The sequence below is a fragment of the Chrysochloris asiatica genome, unplaced genomic scaffold (genome assembly GCF_000296735.1).
Source record: "Chrysochloris asiatica unplaced genomic scaffold, ChrAsi1.0 scaffold00465, whole genome shotgun sequence".
NCBI classification, from domain to species: Eukaryota; Metazoa; Chordata; class Mammalia; order Afrosoricida; family Chrysochloridae; genus Chrysochloris; species Chrysochloris asiatica.
Genome location: NW_006408983.1, coordinates 406,794 through 427,402, shown reverse-complemented (window position 1 = coordinate 427,402; position 20,609 = coordinate 406,794). Strand labels below are relative to the sequence as shown.

General features: G+C 38.8%; 1 protein-coding gene across 2 annotated transcripts in view; it reads left to right on the top strand.

Annotated features, from left to right (window-relative positions):
• Positions 1-20,609, top strand: part of ATP8A1 (ATPase, aminophospholipid transporter (APLT), class I, type 8A, member 1) — a 290,919-nt gene that overhangs the window by 132,865 nt on the left and 137,445 nt on the right. For both annotated transcript variants that reach the window (XM_006877299.1, XM_006877300.1), the window contains one exon: positions 15,344-15,482. In XM_006877299.1, the coding sequence (XP_006877361.1) occupies positions 15,344-15,482 (139 nt within the window). The remainder of the gene's footprint in view (positions 1-15,343; positions 15,483-20,609) is intronic.

The following is a 20,609-nucleotide window of genomic DNA, read 5'->3' as shown; positions in this document are numbered from 1 at the left end:
GTTGTTCCTTGATATGAAGATTCCTTCCATTCCAGCTGGAATTTTGAGTCACTGCATTCATAGGCAAAAGTCTAGTTTCTGAAATTGTAGCAAATTGCATTTGTTCTCAGTATCAAACATCTTTTTCTTTGCGTTCTGGTCAACTAGCCATCCAAGCTAGGTCAAATGGATACTAGCTGCAAGATTAGGAGTTCACACACACCTCCCTGCACTTCAGACTATCTGGCCGCTTCACTCTCAGCCCTAACCCCCAGGGACTAGGTCAGTGCCCCATGGGCTCAGGAGTTCACAAAGCTCCCTAAACTTCAGACCAGCCAGTCCTTCCTCTTCTCTCTCTCATCTCAGAGTTAACAGGAGCAGATGGAACATGGCCAAACTCAGTCCCTGTCTTAATTGCTGCATTTCTCCCACTTCCACTTACAAATAGACCCAGGTGGTCACCAGCTAGCATATTATACTTCCATTTGAGTTTCAGTCCTACAAGGGCTGGCATTTCTTTCCTTGGTGTCTCCAAAGTAAACAGCTTGACTGATATTCAAACAGCCAAATAGTCTGCTTTTTTCCTGCAGGTCTTTTCTTTCAATAAGAATCTTCTGTTCCCCTAGTAGTTTCAGGTTGGTCTGCATGTCTTTTGAAGTGGAATGCCCCAACTCTGAAGGTTCTGAATGGGGCTTAGGATTCCACCTGAGGCCCCATACTCTAGAAAGGCATAACAAGAAGCTATTTCCCTTGGTAAGTTCTGTTTTCCCTTTTAGTAAATAAAGTCATTTATAGGCTCAAAGTGGTTTTACAGGCTTTCTGTCATAATTCTCAATATTCATTTATATCACACATAAATGTCTATTTTACAATGTTAGGTGGGGGAAACCAGTATCCTCAAGACAGTCAAACACACAAACATTTCTCCCTCTTCTTTCTACATTCAGTCTAGGTCTCAATCCATGTATCTAGTCACAGAACACTATTGTTCCAAGGTTGCATATCGATCACTATTTACCTCTACCCCATTTAGCCCATGCATGCCTCCCTAAGTCTTCTCCTATCTTCATTGTTCATCTGCCATGCTCCCAATTTTTATTTATTGACCCCCTTCTTGTATATTGCCCTGTCACCTGAGCTAGCATGTGCCTACCCTCTAGCCAGTGAATTAGTCTCCCCTTCTTCTCACCCCCTGGTAACCATCAAAGAATGTTTCTTTTAGTATGGAAACTTTTTCGTGAGCTTTTACAATAATGGTCTCATACAATACTTGACCTTTTGTGATGGACTGATTTCAGTCAGCATAATGACCTCGAGGTTCATCCATGTTATGAGATGTTTTGCAGATTCATCATTGTTCTTCAGGGTTGCATAATATTCCATATGTATGTGGACCAAAGTTTTTTTATCCATTCTTCCATTGATGGGCACTTGGTCTGTCTCCATCTTTTTGCTGTGTGAATAGTGCTGCTATGAACTTTGGTGTGCATAGATCTACTCATGACCTGGGTCATGTTTCTTGTGGATCTATACCAAGTAGAGGAATTGCTGGATCATAAGGTGTTTCTATTTCCAACTTTCTTAGAAAGTGCCATACCTTTTTCCAGAGTGGTTGGACCATTTTTTAGTCTCACCAGCAATATAGGAGGGTCCCAGTCTCTGCACACCATCGTCAGCATTTGTTTTTTGGTTTTTGAACTTTGCTATTAATGCTGGTGTGAGATGTTAATCTCGTTGTTGTTTTGATTTGCATCTCTCTAGTGGCTAATGATTGTGGACATTTCTTCATAATTGCCCTTTTATTTTTGTGTACCTTCCTGTGTCTTCTTTACCTTGGTTGTGTTTTGCTGACTTCAGCCATTTTATATATTGCCTTTCTCATTGCCCCAGTTAGCACGGGAGTGCAGTGGTTCTGTAAGATAAACACTGGACTATGAGCCACAAGGTCAAAGCTTCAAGCCCAACAGTCAATCCATGGGGTAGTGATGAGGTATTCTGCTCCTGCAAAGATTTACAGCCTTGGAGACATAAAAAAGGTGTCTATGAATCAGAACTGCACTTAATAATAACAACTATATGGTTAGTGATTCTCCAACAACACTTGAATTCTTATGATAAACTTTTCAGCATATTAAAAAAGAAATTAAATCTAATGGTATGATTTGTTTCAAGAATCAGTTACTGAAGCTTTTTTATTTTATTTTTTTTCTGTTACTAAATATGGGCTAGAGTAAGGTGCACCTGACCCAATCATTTTTAATAGCTTCATATGCATGGGAAAGTTGGTCACTGAACAAGAAAGATCTGAGAAGAATTTATTTGAATTATGGTGTTGTTGGAGTATATTGAAAGTACCATGCACTGCTAGAGGAGCAAATAAATCTGTCTTGGAAGAAGTACAACCAGCAGCATGCCCCTTAAAAAAAAAAAAAAAAGGTAAAATATCATCTCTTGAGAAGGACATCGTTGTTTGTAAAATGGAGGAACAGAGGCAAAGAGAAAGACTCCCAAGGAGATGGATTGACAAAATGGCAGTAGCAATGGTCTCAAACATAACAACAATCGTGAAGAAGGTGTAGGACCAGGCAGTGTTTCATTCTATTGTGAATAGGGTCACTCGGAGTCAGAACCAACCAGCAACAAATAGGGGCTAAGTGGAGGCATTTATTAGCAAGAAGGCCTTACTTGTTCAAGTACAAGAAAGTTTGCATAGTTCAGATGCATAGGTGTCTATTAAAATCACACCAAATCTCCAGTTGTCTTGACCCAATTTGAGAGGGAGAATTGCAGCTTCACTTTAGTTACTGTGGACAGTAACACCTCTTACTCTGTCTTTGTCACTAATTGCAAGAATTTGCAGTTGTCTCATTCTTTTCAGATGACAAACTTGACCTGTTTTTATCTCCCTTCACATCATTCTTTTCAAAGTCAATTATCATAGATTATGAAACCAGTTATAAATGTTCCTCAGTGAATACAAGGAAGACCTCCGGTGAAATGGATTGTCACCAACAATGGGCTCAAATGTAGCAATAATCATGGAGATAGCACAGGACTAGGCAGTGTTTCCTTCTGTTTTGCATAAGGTCACTATGAATCAGAACTGACTCACCAGCGCCTAACAAGAACATCAACGTATTTTTTTAAGTCAGATGATTTTTTTTAAATAAACTGTATTTATGTCTATTCAGGGAAAAACTTGTATAAAAAAAATAGTTACAGGATACTAACAAAGCTTTAATATTTCATTAGTAGTGAAATTTATCTGAAATGTCTAACCTTATTTTCATCTGCCACTTGAAAATTATTCTAGCATATTTTTAAAGCATTTCTGAGAATATCCATTGCCAGATATTCGTACTTTGCTTCTAGACTCCTCTGCACATTAAGAACACAGAGTTCTCGGGTCTTACTTACCAAGGAAGATTTTATAATCAAACAATTGGTTGGGATACGAAGATGTGCCTTCCTGATAAATACGGAGCATGGTTCTGGACACATGGCAGGTGGTCTGTGTTTATTGAGAGACTGTCTTCTAACTTCTAAAACTCTTGTAAGAGAAAACCTAGAATTCTTATCCCATGTAAGGAGTACACCATTCGTGGTGGACACATGCAGACTAGGGATGTGCTTAGTACTGATTTAAGCCTTGTACATTGAAACTATAGCATATATATAAAGTGAACCACTTGGACATTTAAAAACCCAATTCAGAAAGGACCTAAAGGGAAAGAGAGCCAGTTTATAGATACATGTTTCACATTGATTGGTTTAATACCTTTTTATTTCCCAAGAATTTTAATAGCATCTTTTATTAAACCAGCGTTTCCTTTACTCCGCCTCGAAATGTGGTTGACATTTCTCAGATTTTTAAGACTGCCTTGATGTGGCAGAGTAGAGAACAGCGATTGCACTCAGTGTGACTAAGCGCCAGGTTAGCACCCTTTGCAACATGTGCCAGTGAGTGGTTTAGAGGATTCCTAGAAAAACATAAAACTTAATGGAAAACAGGACTTTTCTTGATCATTTCTGACTGCCAACTTTACAATAGCTTCTGTCCTAGAATGGCATGCTTTTGCAGATAAAACTTCCACTTCTATTCTTAGTAGCAGCAAAAATCGCGTTTATTTGTACTGAAAATCTAGATGAAAATGTACGCGCTATACTGGTATTTCATGGTTTAAAATTTCAGTTGCTTCCTGTTTTACTGTTGGCTTCTGAACATTTGCAGTTAGCTCATCTACCATTAGGGCTGGCATTTCTTGAGCATTTACTTAGCTCCAAGCTGCCTGCTTGGGAGTCTGGTGGCTCCATACAATAAAACTGGACTGTGAACCACAAGATCCGAGGTTTGAGCCTGCCATCCACTCTGCAGGAGAAAGATGAGGCTTTCTTTTCCTGCAAATATTTTAAAAGATTTGGAAACCCTCTATAGGATTGCTATGAGTTGGAACCAATGGACAACACTTAGCAACAACAAACCATTTGCTAATCCCTTTACCCTTATTAATAAAGGCTTCTCAGGTGGAGTACACAAGAAATCCAGTGGGGGTAGAGGAAAATGTTACAATAACTTCTTTCTGTGCTTTATCTTTTTTGTAATTTCTGTTTTATGCTGTGCATATCTTATACTGTGTATAACTTATTTCTATGAATAAAAGAAGCATGTTAACACAAAAATAAAACTCTCATAGGTTAGTGATCAATTGTTTCCTCCTAATACTGAGAAAAGGTTGAAATGACTGATCTAATTTCATCCCCAGAACAAATCTATTATGTCATTATTATGAGCTTTGTCCTGCTGATGGGGAAATTGCTTCTTAGGTAAGTTAAGTTACTTGTTGAAGGACACATATATGATGGTTGGCAGAGCAGGCATTCAAACCCCAATTCTGCCTCAATTCCAAATCTCATGCTAATAATCAGTATGTTATGCTGCCCACTTGGGTTAGAAGAAAGCAGAAATGTATGTCAAGACTTGAAATAATAAAATGTAACTGTGTATAGTTGTGCAATCTCTAGGTCAGTACTTGGGAGTGGAGGTTGGGGGGCTGGGTGTGAGGAGAATTGGCATGTTGAGGGTATGTCTGCTTTGTAAGTGAGGCAGCCTGTATGTATTCATTTTTGTTGTTGTTGTTGCTACAAACTAAGGTGTACATGTGGTTTTCATGATTTTCTCTCATCTCGTTTTTCAAATCATCTTATTTAAAGTACTTAAGCTTTCCTTAAATCTCTGCTCATGTTACTCCATGATAAATTCCATGTTTTGAACACTTCACGGTAAACTTTTCACGTTGGCTGTTGCGTGTTTTTATGTAGATAAGATAAATGTGTTGTTTTTGCAAGCTGCACCCCCTTCGCCATTCAAATCCTGATTCCTTTCAGCTGGTTGTGTGGGTGCTGGCCTGTTTTCTCAAACCATTAACTTTGTGAGAGTTCAAATGTAATTTCTATGGTTCACAAAGCACCAAGTTAAAACCTTCTTCTTGGTCTTGTAAAAAATCAGATTGCGTGATTTCTCCAGAACCAGGCAAAGGAGTCATGCCCGTGGTGTATTGTTCTTAGCCTTAGTACTAGTCCAGCTTAAACGGAAAGGAAAGGAGGTGTGAGGTTCTCTTGGGTGTTGAAAGCTGTCTAGAAGAAAAAGTGCAAGACTGAAAGATTCCCAGTGAAATGCAGAGCAGAGAGCAGCTCAGCATTCTCTGAGTTCCCGCATTTTAGAATGACTGTAAATCCCACAGCCGCCAGCACACCCATATTTCAGGTTGTTGTGATTGTCAGTTGCCATGGAGTCTGTTCCGACTCCTGGTGACCCCATGTGTGCAGAGTGAAACTGCTTCATAAGGTTTTGAAGACCGTGACCTTTTCGAAACAGATCTCTAAGCCTGTTTTCCAAGGCACTTCTAGGTGGATTCAGACTGCCTTTCTTTCAATTAGTTGTCAGGCACATAAAATTTGTACCATTCGGGGACTGTATGTATTCCAGGTTGTATTTTAAAGCTGAAGAGGAATAATGACTACAATAACCTCTTAACTGGTCCTGCAACCTCCTTTCTTTCTGCTTCCTTTAATCTATCCTCATTTGAACCCCCCAGTGAACTTTCTGAAATGTAAATTTGATGCACTTTCTCCCTTGCTAAAATTCTTTCCTAAATAACCCTTTACCTTTGAAATTCTCAGCATAACACATAGACCCTTAAAGTTCCATCTCCTGCCAGCTCTTCCACCTCTTCTTCCTCATCATTTTATCTCATGCATCAGTTAGTGTTTCCACTTTGACCAACTTCTCAAACACATTATGCTTTCTCAGACCTCCGTCCTTGTACGTTGGATATTTTTTTCAGTTTAGGATTCACTTCCCCTGATCCTTTCCATCTCTCTTGAATGCTGGGCTAACACTTAATTCATCATTAAGGATTTCAGACCAAGTGTTAACTTAATTAGATGAGTCTTTTGAGCCACCCAGACTAAGTAGATAAAGGCACTTATCCTTTGTATTCAAGTAAGGCTTTGTGTTTGCTTTGGGGATAGTAAACTTATATAACCAAAGTGCTGGTGTGACACTGTTGGATAATACTCTGGGATGCAAGGTCAGTTTGAGCTGCAAGGTCAGCGGTTCAAACCCACCAGCTGCTCCTTAGAAACCCTGTACAGGCTCACTATGAGTCAGAACTAACTCGATGACACTTAACAACAACAACAACTCAGTAATATGACTATTGGAGTCACTGGGTGTCACAAATAATTAAGTGCCAAACAAAAGCGCTGGGCTGCAAACCACAAGTTCTGCAGTTCTAGTCCATCATCAACTCCATGGGAGAAAGATGAGGCTTTCTGCTCCCACAAAGACTTAAAAGCCTCTGAAACCCTCTACTGGCTCTATGTGAATCAGAACCGAATTGATAGCTATTAATAACAACAACCACAACCGAAAGGTTGACTATTTGAGTCCACCACAAGGTGCCTCAAAGGAAAGGCAATCTACTTTCTTACTTGAATCAGCCAGTGCAAAGCCTATGGAGCACGGCTCTACTCTGAAATTCATGCGTCCCCATGGTTGGAATGAACTCTGGCAAGCTTGTTTGCTTTTGAAATGTGATGATTTTAGAGAGAAGTATTTCTCTTGGAAGGTAACCCATTGTTACAATAAAAAGACTTCTTAGTTTGAGGTTTCAAGAAGAGAGGACATGAAGCTGAGAATCGAGAACAGGCTAAGATAGAAGGGTTGGGTATCAACAAAGGAATAACCAGAAGCCATAGCCAGAGACGTGGAGCCAGGTGCAGAAATTAGATGCTCAAAAGTACTCTACATCAGAAGTATGCAAACTCCCACCTGAGGGTCAAATATACTACTGCCTGTTTCTCTAAATAGAGTTTTATTGGAATACAGCCACAACCATTTTATAAACTACATTATCTTTTGCTATTTTTATATTAGACTCTTGGTGTGGCACTGTAGGATCAGCACTGGACTCTGAACCCCCAGGTCAGCAGTTCAAACTGACCATTTACTCCTCGGAAACCCTATACAGGTTCGCTATGAGTCAGAATTGACTCGACTGCACTCAACAACGTTTTATACTACAAAGAGAGGAGAACATACAAGGGAGCTTCAAAATGTTCGTGGAAAAATTCCATTATCTTTTTATTTTTCTTCTTCTTTTTTTCCCCCCATTATCTTTTCATTTCATTTTTCCATGAATTTTTTAAACCTCCACATTCAATCCCTTACCATCTGGTCCTTTACAGAAAAAGTTGGTCCGTGGTTCCCAAAATTAGGTCCTCAAATGAAGAATTCTGTTACAGTTGCACAGTTCCAGGCTCTACCTCAGTCCTACTCCATCAGAAATTCTGGGTGTCGGGCCCAGCAATCCATATAATAAACTCTTCTGGTGATTGTGTTGCTTGCTAAAGTTTTAAAACTACCATTCTAAATTCTTAATCCTGTAATTAGTTACTTGGGACTTTGTCACAGCCTACCAGCTGGGACGAAGTGAACCAGGTACCAATCAAAGACAAGGTTGTATAATCAGAAGTCAAGGCAGGGAGGCACCCAAAGGAATCCAGATCACAAGAGTCTCTCATAATGCTTAGTGAAATAGCAGTTCCATGAAGAAAGGAGCTTATTGTCATATTCCCAAATCTCTCCCAGAACTTCATGCTTAGTGTGTATCTATGGATGATGGATGGATGGATGGATGAAGACAGGTAGGCAGGCAGGATTGGAAAGGAGCCAATCCTGAAATGCAAACCATTAGGGCCTATTAGATGGAAGTGGATACACCTGGCAGGAATGACACAGGACTGACATGAAAATCCTTTCGTACAAACAGTGTTATTAAAGACTAAAGAGCAGAGACAAATCTTTAAAAACTTGATGCCTTGAGTGAAGTTCTTTCATTTAATCCCAGTTTTGCTTTCCATTCCCTTGCTTTCTTTGGTCTGACCATCATAGCTCAACTAGCTCTGCTTGATCTTGGGCAATTCCTTCAACATTTCCCAAGCTATTAGTGGAATCAACCAATGTAAAGCACAGCATTGTCTGATACATATTCTGAGTTCAGGAAATGTTTGTTGCTTCTTCATCTTCCTCATCACAGTCTTACTTTATTGAAATAAAAGCTACATGTTACTGTGATTCATCCATATTTCCTCCAGTGGGAAAACATTGCTACCAGTATTAATTTCTTTATTCATCTTTAGAGAAACTTCTACCAAATAGCCTAAATCAGTACGGGTTTAATTATTATATTTTTCTCACTTAGAAATATTTTACAAATTTAAAAAATGAAGTAATCTAAAAACTAACAAAATATTTGCCAATAAGGAAAATTTGAAGTTCTGTTTAGCAAAACAGCCATGTATTGGAGGGGAAAACATAATGTCTAAATCTGTCATATTTTCCACGTAGGTGTTAAATACTTCACACGAAGCTGTCTGTCTTCGCTGGGGTAGACATTTTACTTTTAATATGGCTTTTAAAAATTCTGCATACATCTTGCGCTTCACAAAAAGAGCATAAGAAGACTAAGGGTTTTACTACATGAATAAATACTGTTCAGTGATAACTAAATCTATATTTTGTCAGGGTCATCAACGTGAAAGCTTTATAACTTTTGGCACAGTGACATTTGTGAAGTAAAATTCATGTTTGAAAAAATTTTTTTTTGGTAATTCCATAAATGCCATGGGAATTTTATCATGTTTCAACACTTGCTGAATATGTAATTCCCATAGTGCCCATTAGTGGCCATCTGTGTAAGGTAATACATATTTGGGATGAAATTGATTAAAGGCTAAACAGTCCTGTATTATGATGAGGAAAAGCATGCAAAGTTCAAATTCTTGTGTTTTTTTTTTCCTAATGATTGTTATGGAACTGTAAACTGTAGCCAAAGATGCTAATTTCCAGAAGCATAACAGTCTATCACTCACAATGCTAATCTCACAATCAGTAGCAGCAGGGCAAAAGGAAGGTAAGTTGTAGAGCCTTCTACTAAGATTAATAAGTGGTCTCTTCTAAGAGCTCTTACAATAAAAAGAAATTGGACCATGGTGTTTCCGTTAGTAAAGATCAAAGCAGACACTTTGCAACTTAGTAGAATTTTCAAAAGCATTCTTTTCGCCTTTTTTTTTTTTTTTTAGAGATTTCAGTTCTCTTTGCCACCAACACAGTCTATGTAAACCTACGTGTAACTTTTCTCAGCACAGACTGTACTGGCCCTACCTCGTTGTTCTTTAGATAAGTGTTTCCTGAGTTGGATTCTGCCTCTCTTTTCCGGGTGCCAAACCCGGTGCTTTCTTTCTTTCAAACCTCTTCCAGGTATTTTCAGTGTGATCTCCCCAGTGATATCTTTTTTTTTTTTTTTTAATGTAATTTATTTTTTGTTGCAATTGTTAAGAATATGCACAGCAAAAACTTAAACCATTTCAAGTTTCTACACGTACAACTCTGTGACATTGATGATATTCTCACCTTCCTTTTTTGAATTGTTCCTCTGCCATTCACTTATTTACTGGTTGCTTTTGTTAATTTGATCCCAGGTAGATAAAACCTCAAAAGAGCATAATGTCAAGGAGGAAGACATACTTTACTAGTTAACCTAAACTGGTGTGTGTGCACGCATGCACACCTTTAGGGGATTTGTTGTTGTTTGTTTTTTTTTGTTGTTGTTATGTGCCATGGAGTTGGTTCTGACTCATAGTGACTCCTGCACAGGGTTTCTGAGGCTGCAAATCTTTACGGGAGCAGAAAGCCTCATCTTTCTCCCGCGGAGCAGCTGGTAGTTTCGAACCGCTGACCTTAAGTGTAGCTCTGGTAGCGTAGTAGTTACGAATCGGGCTTTAGGGGATAGTTTTATCTTAAAAGTTTATTTTAGGCCAGTAATTTCAGGGGTTTTTTCACCTTCCATATCCAGAAAGTCTGGATTCTATTCAAATTTGGAATACTGATCTACATTTCTCCCCTTTTGATCAGAAATAATTTAGAGAGTTTTTGATGACAATGTTCAGTAATGGTAGCCGGCACCATCCAGTTCTTCTGGTCTCATGGCAAAGGAGGCAGTTGTGCATGGAGGCAAGCAGTCACACAGTCCATCTCCTCCTCTTCACATTCCAAGACCCATTGTGCCTTAGATAGCCACTTGCAGACTTTCAAAACCCTACCTACTACTCATTGATTAGCAGGTAGAACAGAAGCATTAAATGAATTGTTTAGGCCAATTACCGGTGATATCCCATGAAAACATGGCCCTAAGGTCTAAAGCAAGGAACCAAATCCCATGAAGTGTTTGGTTGTATGTAAGTAGACTCTGCAGCTAATCTTTCTTTTTTTCTTTCATTTTTTATTTGTCGTTGTTAGTATATCACAGAAGTTTTGCCAGTTCATCTTTTTACAGGTGAAGTCACTTTATTTTTATTAGATACGAGGGGTAATCGATAGCTGGATATTTTCTGAACTCATTTCTTCCCTTAGAATAGAGCTAATAAATGTTTGTTTATAAATCTGTAATGCATGTGTTTACATCTTTTGCATTATCTAGTTACTACAATGCTTGTAAAAAAATGTTTCAGGACTGTATTACTGAACTATCCGTATGATTATTGAAAACTTCATCATGATGTCTGTCGAATATTTTTAAGTTTTGAATACAGCTACATCCTGATCTTCACTGGGATATGGGCCAGAATGATTCAGCTTTAAATGTCCGCCCTAAAGGCAGTTAAAGGAATTGATAGGCAGTTAAAGGAATTGATAGGATCATTATCTAAATGTTGAAATACAGCAATTGTGATGTTGGCATCATTGATGCTAAACTGTTCTTTTCATTCTTGAACTTCTTGATGATAATTATTCATCAGATTATGATGGATTTCAGATCTGCTTCTCATTAAAGATAAAATAATGCTATCTCTCCAAAGAACAAAAGTTGCCTTCCTGTTTTATATATTATATACAAAGAAGTTGTGTATCGTGTAAGTATAATAGCTGTATAAGTTATTCAGAATATATCATAAAGAAAATGCCCTGGATTGTAGCAATGTTTTAGACCATTTGGACTAAATTATAAGGTTATTTATTGGCCACTCGTTCACTCAGCAATGAACAAGACATGGTCCCTACTAGGGTCATGCATTTAAACGACTAATTGACACAGTGGGTTAAGCATTGAGCTGCTAACCTCAAGGTCAGAAGTTCGACCTCACCAACTGGTCTATGGGAATAAGATGAAACGATAAGTTACCATGAAGATTTTCAGTCTTGGGAATCCTAAGGCGCAGTTTTCCTTGATCCTATAAGGTTGCTATGAATTGCAGTTGACTCATTGGAAGTGAGTTTGGTTTCAGGTTTTTCTTAATATGATAACATCTAAGATATGGAGAGATGAGCAAAGTTCTTTGACATCATATGAAAAAAGGGGAAAACTTGTTTTAAGGAAGTTTCAAAGAAGTAGTAACTAGAGTTTGGTGCTGAGTTTTGTCAGGTGAGACTGTGGCAGTGTGCCTCTGTGTGTGTGTGTGTGTGTGTGTGTGTGTGTGTGTGTATCTGCATACACAGCTGTATATAATTATAGTGGACAAGACTATTGGTTGACTCATGTAACACTCATTCCCAAGCTCCTCCTCTTTTGCTATATTCACTGTGGAGGCTGGAGTGGCCATTCTCATTTAAAAAAAAATAATGCTATCTCTCTGTAAATTTCTATGTCAATCTTGATACAATCCTGATATAATCAAGATACATATAAGATATAATCAAGATACAATCAAGATGTTCTCTCCTAATCCTATCAATCCTGATACAATCAAGATATGCTCTCCCAAGATGGCGGCTCCTGGAACAGCTGAGTGTCTTGATCCAGAAAATAATGGATTTCTGGATTCTCCTGCAAATTTCCCAGCTATAACTCCTCCGATCCTCCAAGCATACCTTTATATTTGTTCCAGAGTTCCAACACCATCTCATGAGCCCTCACTACATGTCTACCAGATCCGACATCTTGAAGGTGGAAAGCCTGGTAGTGTAGTGGTTAAGAATTGGTCCAGTGGTTAAAAATCCTCACCACTGGACCAATAAACAACATTCTTATCACTGGAGAAAAGATTGAAGTTGTCAAGGACTTCATTCTTCTTGGATCAACTATCAACACTCACGGAAGCAGCAGTCAAGAGATCAGACAACGTATTGCATTGGGCAAATCTGCTGCACAGGAACTTTTTAAAGTATTTGAAGAGCAGAGATGTCAGCTTGAGGACTAAGGTGTGCCTGACCGAAGCCATGGTATTTTAAGTAACCTCATATGGATGCGAAAACTGGACAGTAAATAAGGGAAGATTGTAGAAGAATTGATGCCTTTGAGTTGTGGTGTTGGAGGAGAATACTGAAAGTGCCATGGACTGCCAAAAGAACCAATAGATCTGTTTTGGAAGAAGTGCAGCCAGAGAGCTCCTTGGAAGCCAGGATGGCTAAACTTCATCTCTCATATTGTATGGAGGGAACAGTCACTGGAGAAGGATGTCATGCTGGGTAAGGTGGAGGGTCAGAGAAAAAGAGAAAGACCCCCAACGATAATGGATTGGCCAGGTGGCATCATTGATGGACTCAAGTGTGGCAGCAGTAGTGAGGTTGGCCCAGGATCGAACATTGTTTCGTTCTGCTGTCCACGGAGTCGCTATGAGTCAGTTCTGACTCGATGGCACCTGACAACAACAACAACAACAATCTCTCTGTAGAACAAGGGTCATGTGATACAATCTAACCAAAGTTGGAAATATATGTTGGAGGCTTTTGTAAATGCTTTTGCTTTCCAAATAGAGACTGATACAGGGGTGGCAGTGTGGGTTAGTGCATTGGACTACAAGGTCTACAGTTCGAGCTCCTCAGAAGCCCTTTACAAAAGGGTCACTATACGTTGGAATGGCACTTAACGACAGTTACTATTACCCTCTTCCAGTCTTGACTATTGCTATCACAGTTGTAGTTGCAGCAGCCACTTTGAGACATTAAGAGAAACCAGGATAAGTGAATTGAGATAGGAGTAGGGCTGAGCCACTAACCTAATACTTACTTCACACTATTTGGTGGTTGTTGGTGGTGATGGTGGTGTTTGTGTGCTGTGGAGTCGGTTTTGACTCATAGCGACCCTGCACAGGGTTTCTAAGTCTGTATATCTTTATGGGAGCCGAAAGCCTCATCTTTCTCCCACAGAATAGCTGGTAGTTTCAAACTGCTGACCTTGAGGGTAGCAGCCCGACTTGTAACCACTGCTTAGGTAAAGAAAACCTTTCTCAAAGCCATTCTTAGGTATTTCTTAGATGTTTCTATTATTTACAGCCAAAATCTTTCCTAACTAATACAGCTCATAAACTACACACACACACACACACACACACACACGCACACATTTTGACATTTTTGCATATTTATACTTAACACTGTATTCTACGCCTAACAACATTGTCAAAGAACCCAAATAAGCCACATAATCATGGGCTTGCTTGTGCTTATTTACTTATCTGTACTGAAAAGTTACAGGTTTTTTCACCACAGTCAGAGAGGGAAAAATACATTGCGAAGAATATCAAATGTTTAAGTGGATTATGCTTGAAGGTAGCTTATGGGGAGATCCAGGAAAGACTAACACTGAGTATCAGTAGGTAGGCTCTGCTGTGCTCCATGGGAAAGCATGCCCAGCTAATATCGGGGTCTGACCAAGTGGTGAAGAAGCCTAAGTCCTAGTCCATCAGTGTGCATTCCTGTGTCTTCATAACTAAGAGGTCATCATCACTTGTGCTCATTTGACAATCTAGTTTGCCTAACAACAAGATTATTTTTGTGTTTTTTTTTTTTTTATTTGGGATAAGGGTAGACACTACTTTTCTTTAGAGAAGTTTAGGGAAGCTTGCAACATAACGTATTGGTCATAGTAGATCTTGTATGAAAGATTCCATCTAATGAGCAAGAGCTCTTTAATGGACTCTAACCCTCGACGTGGATTTCTGGTGTGGCTACAGTTAAGCACTGGACTTTGAACCACAAAGTCAGCAGTTCAAACCCACCAGCTATTCCTCAGAAACCCTGCACAGGGTCACTATAAATCAGAACTGCTCAATGGCACTTAACAACAGCAGCAAGATTCTACTACCTAAAAATTTGTAGAAGAACATGAAATACACTATTTTTGTGAGACGCATGCTATCACTTTGTTTATTGCTCTCTTCCGTGTCATTTCTAAGTGTATCATGTGTACCTATTTCTTACATTCAATTATATTATATTGCATTCTGTTACAAGGAGCTCTGGTAGCATAGTGGTTACGAATCAGGCTGCGAACCTCAGGGACAGCAGTTCGAAACTACCAGCTGCTCCATGGAAGAAAGATGAGGCTTTCTGCTCCCATAAAGATTTACAGCCTCGGAAACCCTGTACAGGGTTGCTGTGAGTCAGAACTGTCTCCACGGCACATAACAACAACAGCAACATTACATTTTAATAGTACCAGTATATATCCTCGCTCTTCTTCAAATAGATTGATTCTTTATTATGGTGATCTTCCACAAAATTTTTTTTTTTTTGGTTGGTTTTCTAGCTGCCTCTTTCTTTTTAACTGACTTTTGATTATCCGTCTTCTGTTGTATATGTTTTTCTTAGTTGTGTAAGGTAGCCTCAGTCTCATGGCATAACTACTGGATGAAAGTGATGGGGCTTAAGAGGGAAAACTCAAAGGGATAGGTGAAGTTTACAGAAAAGTCCATGAATTATCAGTGTTTCATTTAAATACACGTAAAGATACACTCTAATTTTTAGTTCTTAAAAAATCTAAACTGATTGTCTGTAAAAATGTTTTACCACTGTTTTCCTTAGAATCTTCAGCTACTTGGAGCTACGGCCATTGAAGATAAATTACAAGATCAAGTGCCTGAAACCATAGAGACTCTAATGAAAGCAGACATCAAAATCTGGATCCTTACAGGAGACAAGCAAGAAACTGCCATTAACATTGGTAATTCACTTAGCTCAAGCTTTAAATCTTGATGCTTTTAGCAGGTTGATATATTTTAGAAGATGGATTTGAAATATTTCAAAATTTGAAAGAGCTGCAATTTTATTAAGCGTATCTATTTACTTTTGACCCAAGTGCCACTGCAAATTGCAATGTTATATACAGAGTCCTGGTATGACACTGTAGGATAAGCACTGGACTGCTATCCACAAGGTCAGTGGTTCAGACCCACCAGCTACTCATCAGAAATCCTTTACAGGATCGCTATGAGTTGGAACTGACTTGATGGCACTTTACCACAAGGCACTTAACAACAATAACGAAAACATTTACTTTTATACCCAGTGCCCCTGTAAAATTGCAATATTACGTATATACCCAAGTTTTTTAACTCTCATAACCAAGTAGTGTGTTCTCTCTCCTTTGCATGTATCCCCGCCTACCCCACTTCCTATCCATAAGTAATACAGGTAGATGTTGTTATTGTGAGTCAGTGCCAGTGAGTCAGTTCTGACTCATAGCCACCCCGTATAGGATTTCTGACGAACGACTGATGAATTTGAACTGTCAGCCATGCAGTTCAAACCAACCTTATGGTCAAGTGCTTATCTAACACCAGGACTCCAACACATGTAGACAGCATTCTGCAGTTGTCAGTTTATGTGACCAAAGGTTATTTCTCAGATGTCACTGTACCATCAAGTGTGTTCAGACTCATATTGACCCTGTATAGGATTCCTGAGGCTAAAACTCTTAACAGGAGCCAAAGCATCTTCTTTCTCCCATGGAGCAGTTGGTGGTTTGAACTGCTGACCTTGTGGTTAGGAGTCTGGTACCTCTCCCACAGTGCCACAAGCGCTCCTATTTCTGAGATACGAAGTTAAGAATGTTGCCACTTGTCATCCATCCTGCATTTAATTTGTTTCTTTTCTTAGAAAGAGGTCTTAATGTGACAAAACTGTTTTTGTTTTGTTTTGTTTTAGAGGTCTATTGTAGCAATAATATTAAAGAAAACATAGCTTCCCACCACCATCCCCCACACACACACCCCAGGATCAGTAATGTTAGCTAGCCCACAGGCTATAAACCCTAACATAGATTTGGCCTCTGGATATTGATGATACAAGTTACATATAAAACTCCCCAGAGTTTGAAGAAACCTCTTCAGGGATGTTCACAGCATGAACATTTTTAGAACGTCATCCTTAAATATTCAATATTTTAAAAACACACACACATTTAGCTTATATTTCTTTCAGAATGTTGGCAATCAGCCTAAGATATTCTGTAATTATAAAGATTTCTTCAGATCAAAATATACCAAAAAAAATCACTGCTCTGGTAAGAGGCTAGTGGAACTCCCAAAACTGTAGACTTTAGGCACTCTTCAAACAGGGAACTTAGGACACCTCTGTAATCACCAAACAATAGCAGACCTATAAAGGGAACAGTAACACTCATGAGGATCACACTTCTCAGAGAATTCAACCAAATGACAGCAAAAGGAGCCCCGAAGGCAGGGGCAGGCAGGAAGGAGGGATAAATGGAAATGGCGAACCCAGGGAGGAAGCGGGAAGACCGCTGCTACATTGAGAAGATTGCATGAAACAAAATGTGTATAGAATGTTGAATGGAAAAATAATTTGCTCTGTAAACTTTTACCCAAACCACACTTATAAACAATATAAAAATCCCATACATTTATACAGTGTAAGTTTAAAGTAAATTGATGTTATTTCTACAAGAAAATAATAATAATAAACTAGCTAAAAGAAAGACCTGGGCAATGTACTTACAAAATATTATGTAGTGGAATATTGTCTGATATAGTGCCAAAATATGAGCCCATCAGGTACTTGTTGTAGCGCCATCAGGTTGTAGTGCCATTGAGTCAGTACCGACTCATAGTGACCCTATGCACAACAGAACCAAACACTGCCTGGTCCTGGGCCAACCTCACAATTGTGCCATGCTTGAGTCCATTAATGCTGCCACTTTGCCAGTCCATCTCACTGGGGGTCTTCCTCTTTTTCTCTGACCCTCCACCTTACCAAACATGATATCCTTCTCCAGCGATTGGTCTCTCCTGACAATATGTCCAAAATATGAGAGATGGAATCTGGCCATCCTGGCCTCCAAGGAGCACTCTGGCTGTACTTCTTCCAATACAGATCTGTTTGTTTTTTGGCAGCCCATGGCACTTGAAATATTCTTCTCCAACACCATAACTCAAAAGTATCAATTCTTCTATGGTTTTCCTTATTCACTGTCTTGCTTTTGCATGCATATGAGGTTATTGAAAATGCCATGGCTTGGGTCAGGGGCACCTTAGTCCTCAAGCAGATGTCTTTGCTCTTCAACACTTTAGAAAGGTCTTGTGCAGCAGATTTGCCTAATGCAATACACCATTTGATTTATTGACTGCTGCTTCCTTGAGTGTTGATAGTTGATCAAAAAGAATGAAGTCCTTGACAACTTCAGTCTTTTCTCCGTTGATAAGAATGTTGTAGGACATTCAAAGTACGACTAGGGAAGTACAGTCAACCTCAATGACTTAGATAGAGTAAGGCTTTCAGGACCTTCATTTACTGATGGGGCAACACTCAAAATGAGATTACACGTTATAAATATTTTTTAATAATCAGACCATGAATGTGCTCAGGATGAATGTAGGGTAATTATGAAATGGAATACATACAGACAACATTGTCCTTGATAGAATAATAACCATATGTCTAGTTAATATGACTATTCTTCAAATTTACACACCAGCCAATTAGGCCAAACATTAAGAAGCTAAAGATTTTACCAACTTTAAAGCTGAACAGAAGACAAAAATCAAGTATTTTAATGAAATGTGAAAAGACCAAAAGGATAAACCATACTCTGCATTTCTCAGTATGGATAGCACCTGAATTAAAGAAAAAAATCAGCTGTAGAATTGTAATATTGAAGGATTTCATTGCCAAAATATGATGAATACAGTAAGCATCTCAAGAAAGTAGAAGGAATACACAGTCACTGTACTAAAAAGACTTGGTCAACGTTCAGCCATTTCAGGAGGTAGCATACGATCAAGAACCAGTGATATTGAAGGAAGAAGTTTAAGCTGCACTGAAGGCATTGGTAAAAACCAAGGCTCCAGGAATTGACACAATACCAATCGGAATGTTTCAACAAACGGATGCAATGCTAGAAGCAGTCACTTGCCTATGCTAAGAAATTTAGAACCCAACTATACCAGGCCAACTAAATGGAAAAGATCCCTATTTGTGCCCATTCCAAAGAAAGGTGATCCAACAGACTACAGAAGTTATCAAACAAAATTGTTACTATCCAATACAAGTAAAATTTCCCTAAAGATAATTCAAAAACGGTTGCCCCAGTACATTGACAGGGAACTGCCAGAAATTCAGGTCAGATCAGAAAAAGACATGAAATGAGGAATGTGTCAGATGGATCTTGGTAGAATGCAGAGAGTACCAGAAATATGTTGACCTTGGCTTTATGTATCCAAAGGCGTTCAACTGTGTGGATCATAACAAATTATGAAGAATGGGATTTCCAGAACTCTTAATTGTCCTCATTTGAAACGTGTACATAGACCAAGAGGCATTCGTTCAAACAGAACATGACTGCCACATGGCTGCAATTGGGAAAGGTACATCAGAGTTGTGTCATTTCACCATACATATTCAGTCTATATGCTGAACAAATAATCTGAGAAGCTGGGCTGCATAAAGAAGAAGGCAGCATCCAAATTGTAGGGAAACACACTATCTGCGATATGCAGACACACAACCTGACTCAATAATAGCCCTTAACAACAACAACAATTGAAACTTTGGAGTCCTGGTGTGGTGCTATGGGATAACACACTAGATCACAAGATTGGTTTGAACTAAAAGGTCAGAGGTTCAGATTCACCAACCGTTCCTCAGAAACCCTATACAGGGTCGCTGTGACTCAGAACTAACTCGATGGCATTTAACAGCAACATTGATACTTTGATATGAGATTCTGGAGGTTAGGAGAGAGGTCTAAGCAAGGGATAGAAGTTTCAGAATGGTGAGCATTTAGGTCGTTTTTAGAATCATGGGAATCAATGGGATGGTATTATTTTAAATGTGAAATTTGAGACCCTCAAAATATTTATTAAATTGTAAACATAACAGAGTCATCAGTGTTAATGTTTTATACTGCATATAGGAGAAAAAAGTGCCAAAGATCTTTTAATATGACTAAGAAAACTCACAAAAATTTGTACTGTTTAAGAATGCAAAGATATTATTTCATAATTATTACAGGAAAATTATTTATCAATAAAGACCACTAATAATAATTTTAGAATGATTTTGGAGATTATTTTCATAGGATGCAAGACTCTGAAATCTTGTTTGACCCATTTGCTCAAATAATACCTCCAAGGATAGATCTGGTTTAACAAAGAACAGAACATGATAGTAGCAGGCATTGATATACATCTCCATGTCATAACAGAGAATAAGATTGGTATTCCTGTGAATGTTCTCAACTTTATAGCTTATCATTGGATTTGTTGGTAGGTGGACAGGGAGAAGAAGAGAGACCAGCAAAAGGTGGGGCTGATAACGTAAGGTGGGTTAATGCACTGGACTGCAAGATCAGTTTGAAACACAAGGTTGGTGAGTCCACCTCACCAGCCACTCTTTGGAAACCCTATACAGGGTCACTATGACCCAGAACTTTGCTGAAAGCAGAGAATACCACAAATATGTTTACCTGTGCTTTATTGACTACACAAAGGCCTTCGATTGTGTGGATTATGACAAGCTATGGACAACATTGGAACACTTAATCAGGAACCTGTACATAGACCAAGAGGCAGTTTTTCGAACAGAACATGGGAACACTTAATGGTTTAAAATTAAGAAAGGTGTGCGACCGAGTTGTATTCTTTTACCATACTTAGTCAACCTGTATACCGAAGCAAATATTCTGAGAAGCTGGGTTATAGGAAGAAAAATGTGGCATCCAGATTGGAGGAAGACTCATTAACAACCTGCAGTATGCAGATAATACAACCTTGCTTGCTGAAAGCAAAGAGGACTTAAAATACTTAACTGATGAAGATCAAAGACCATAGCC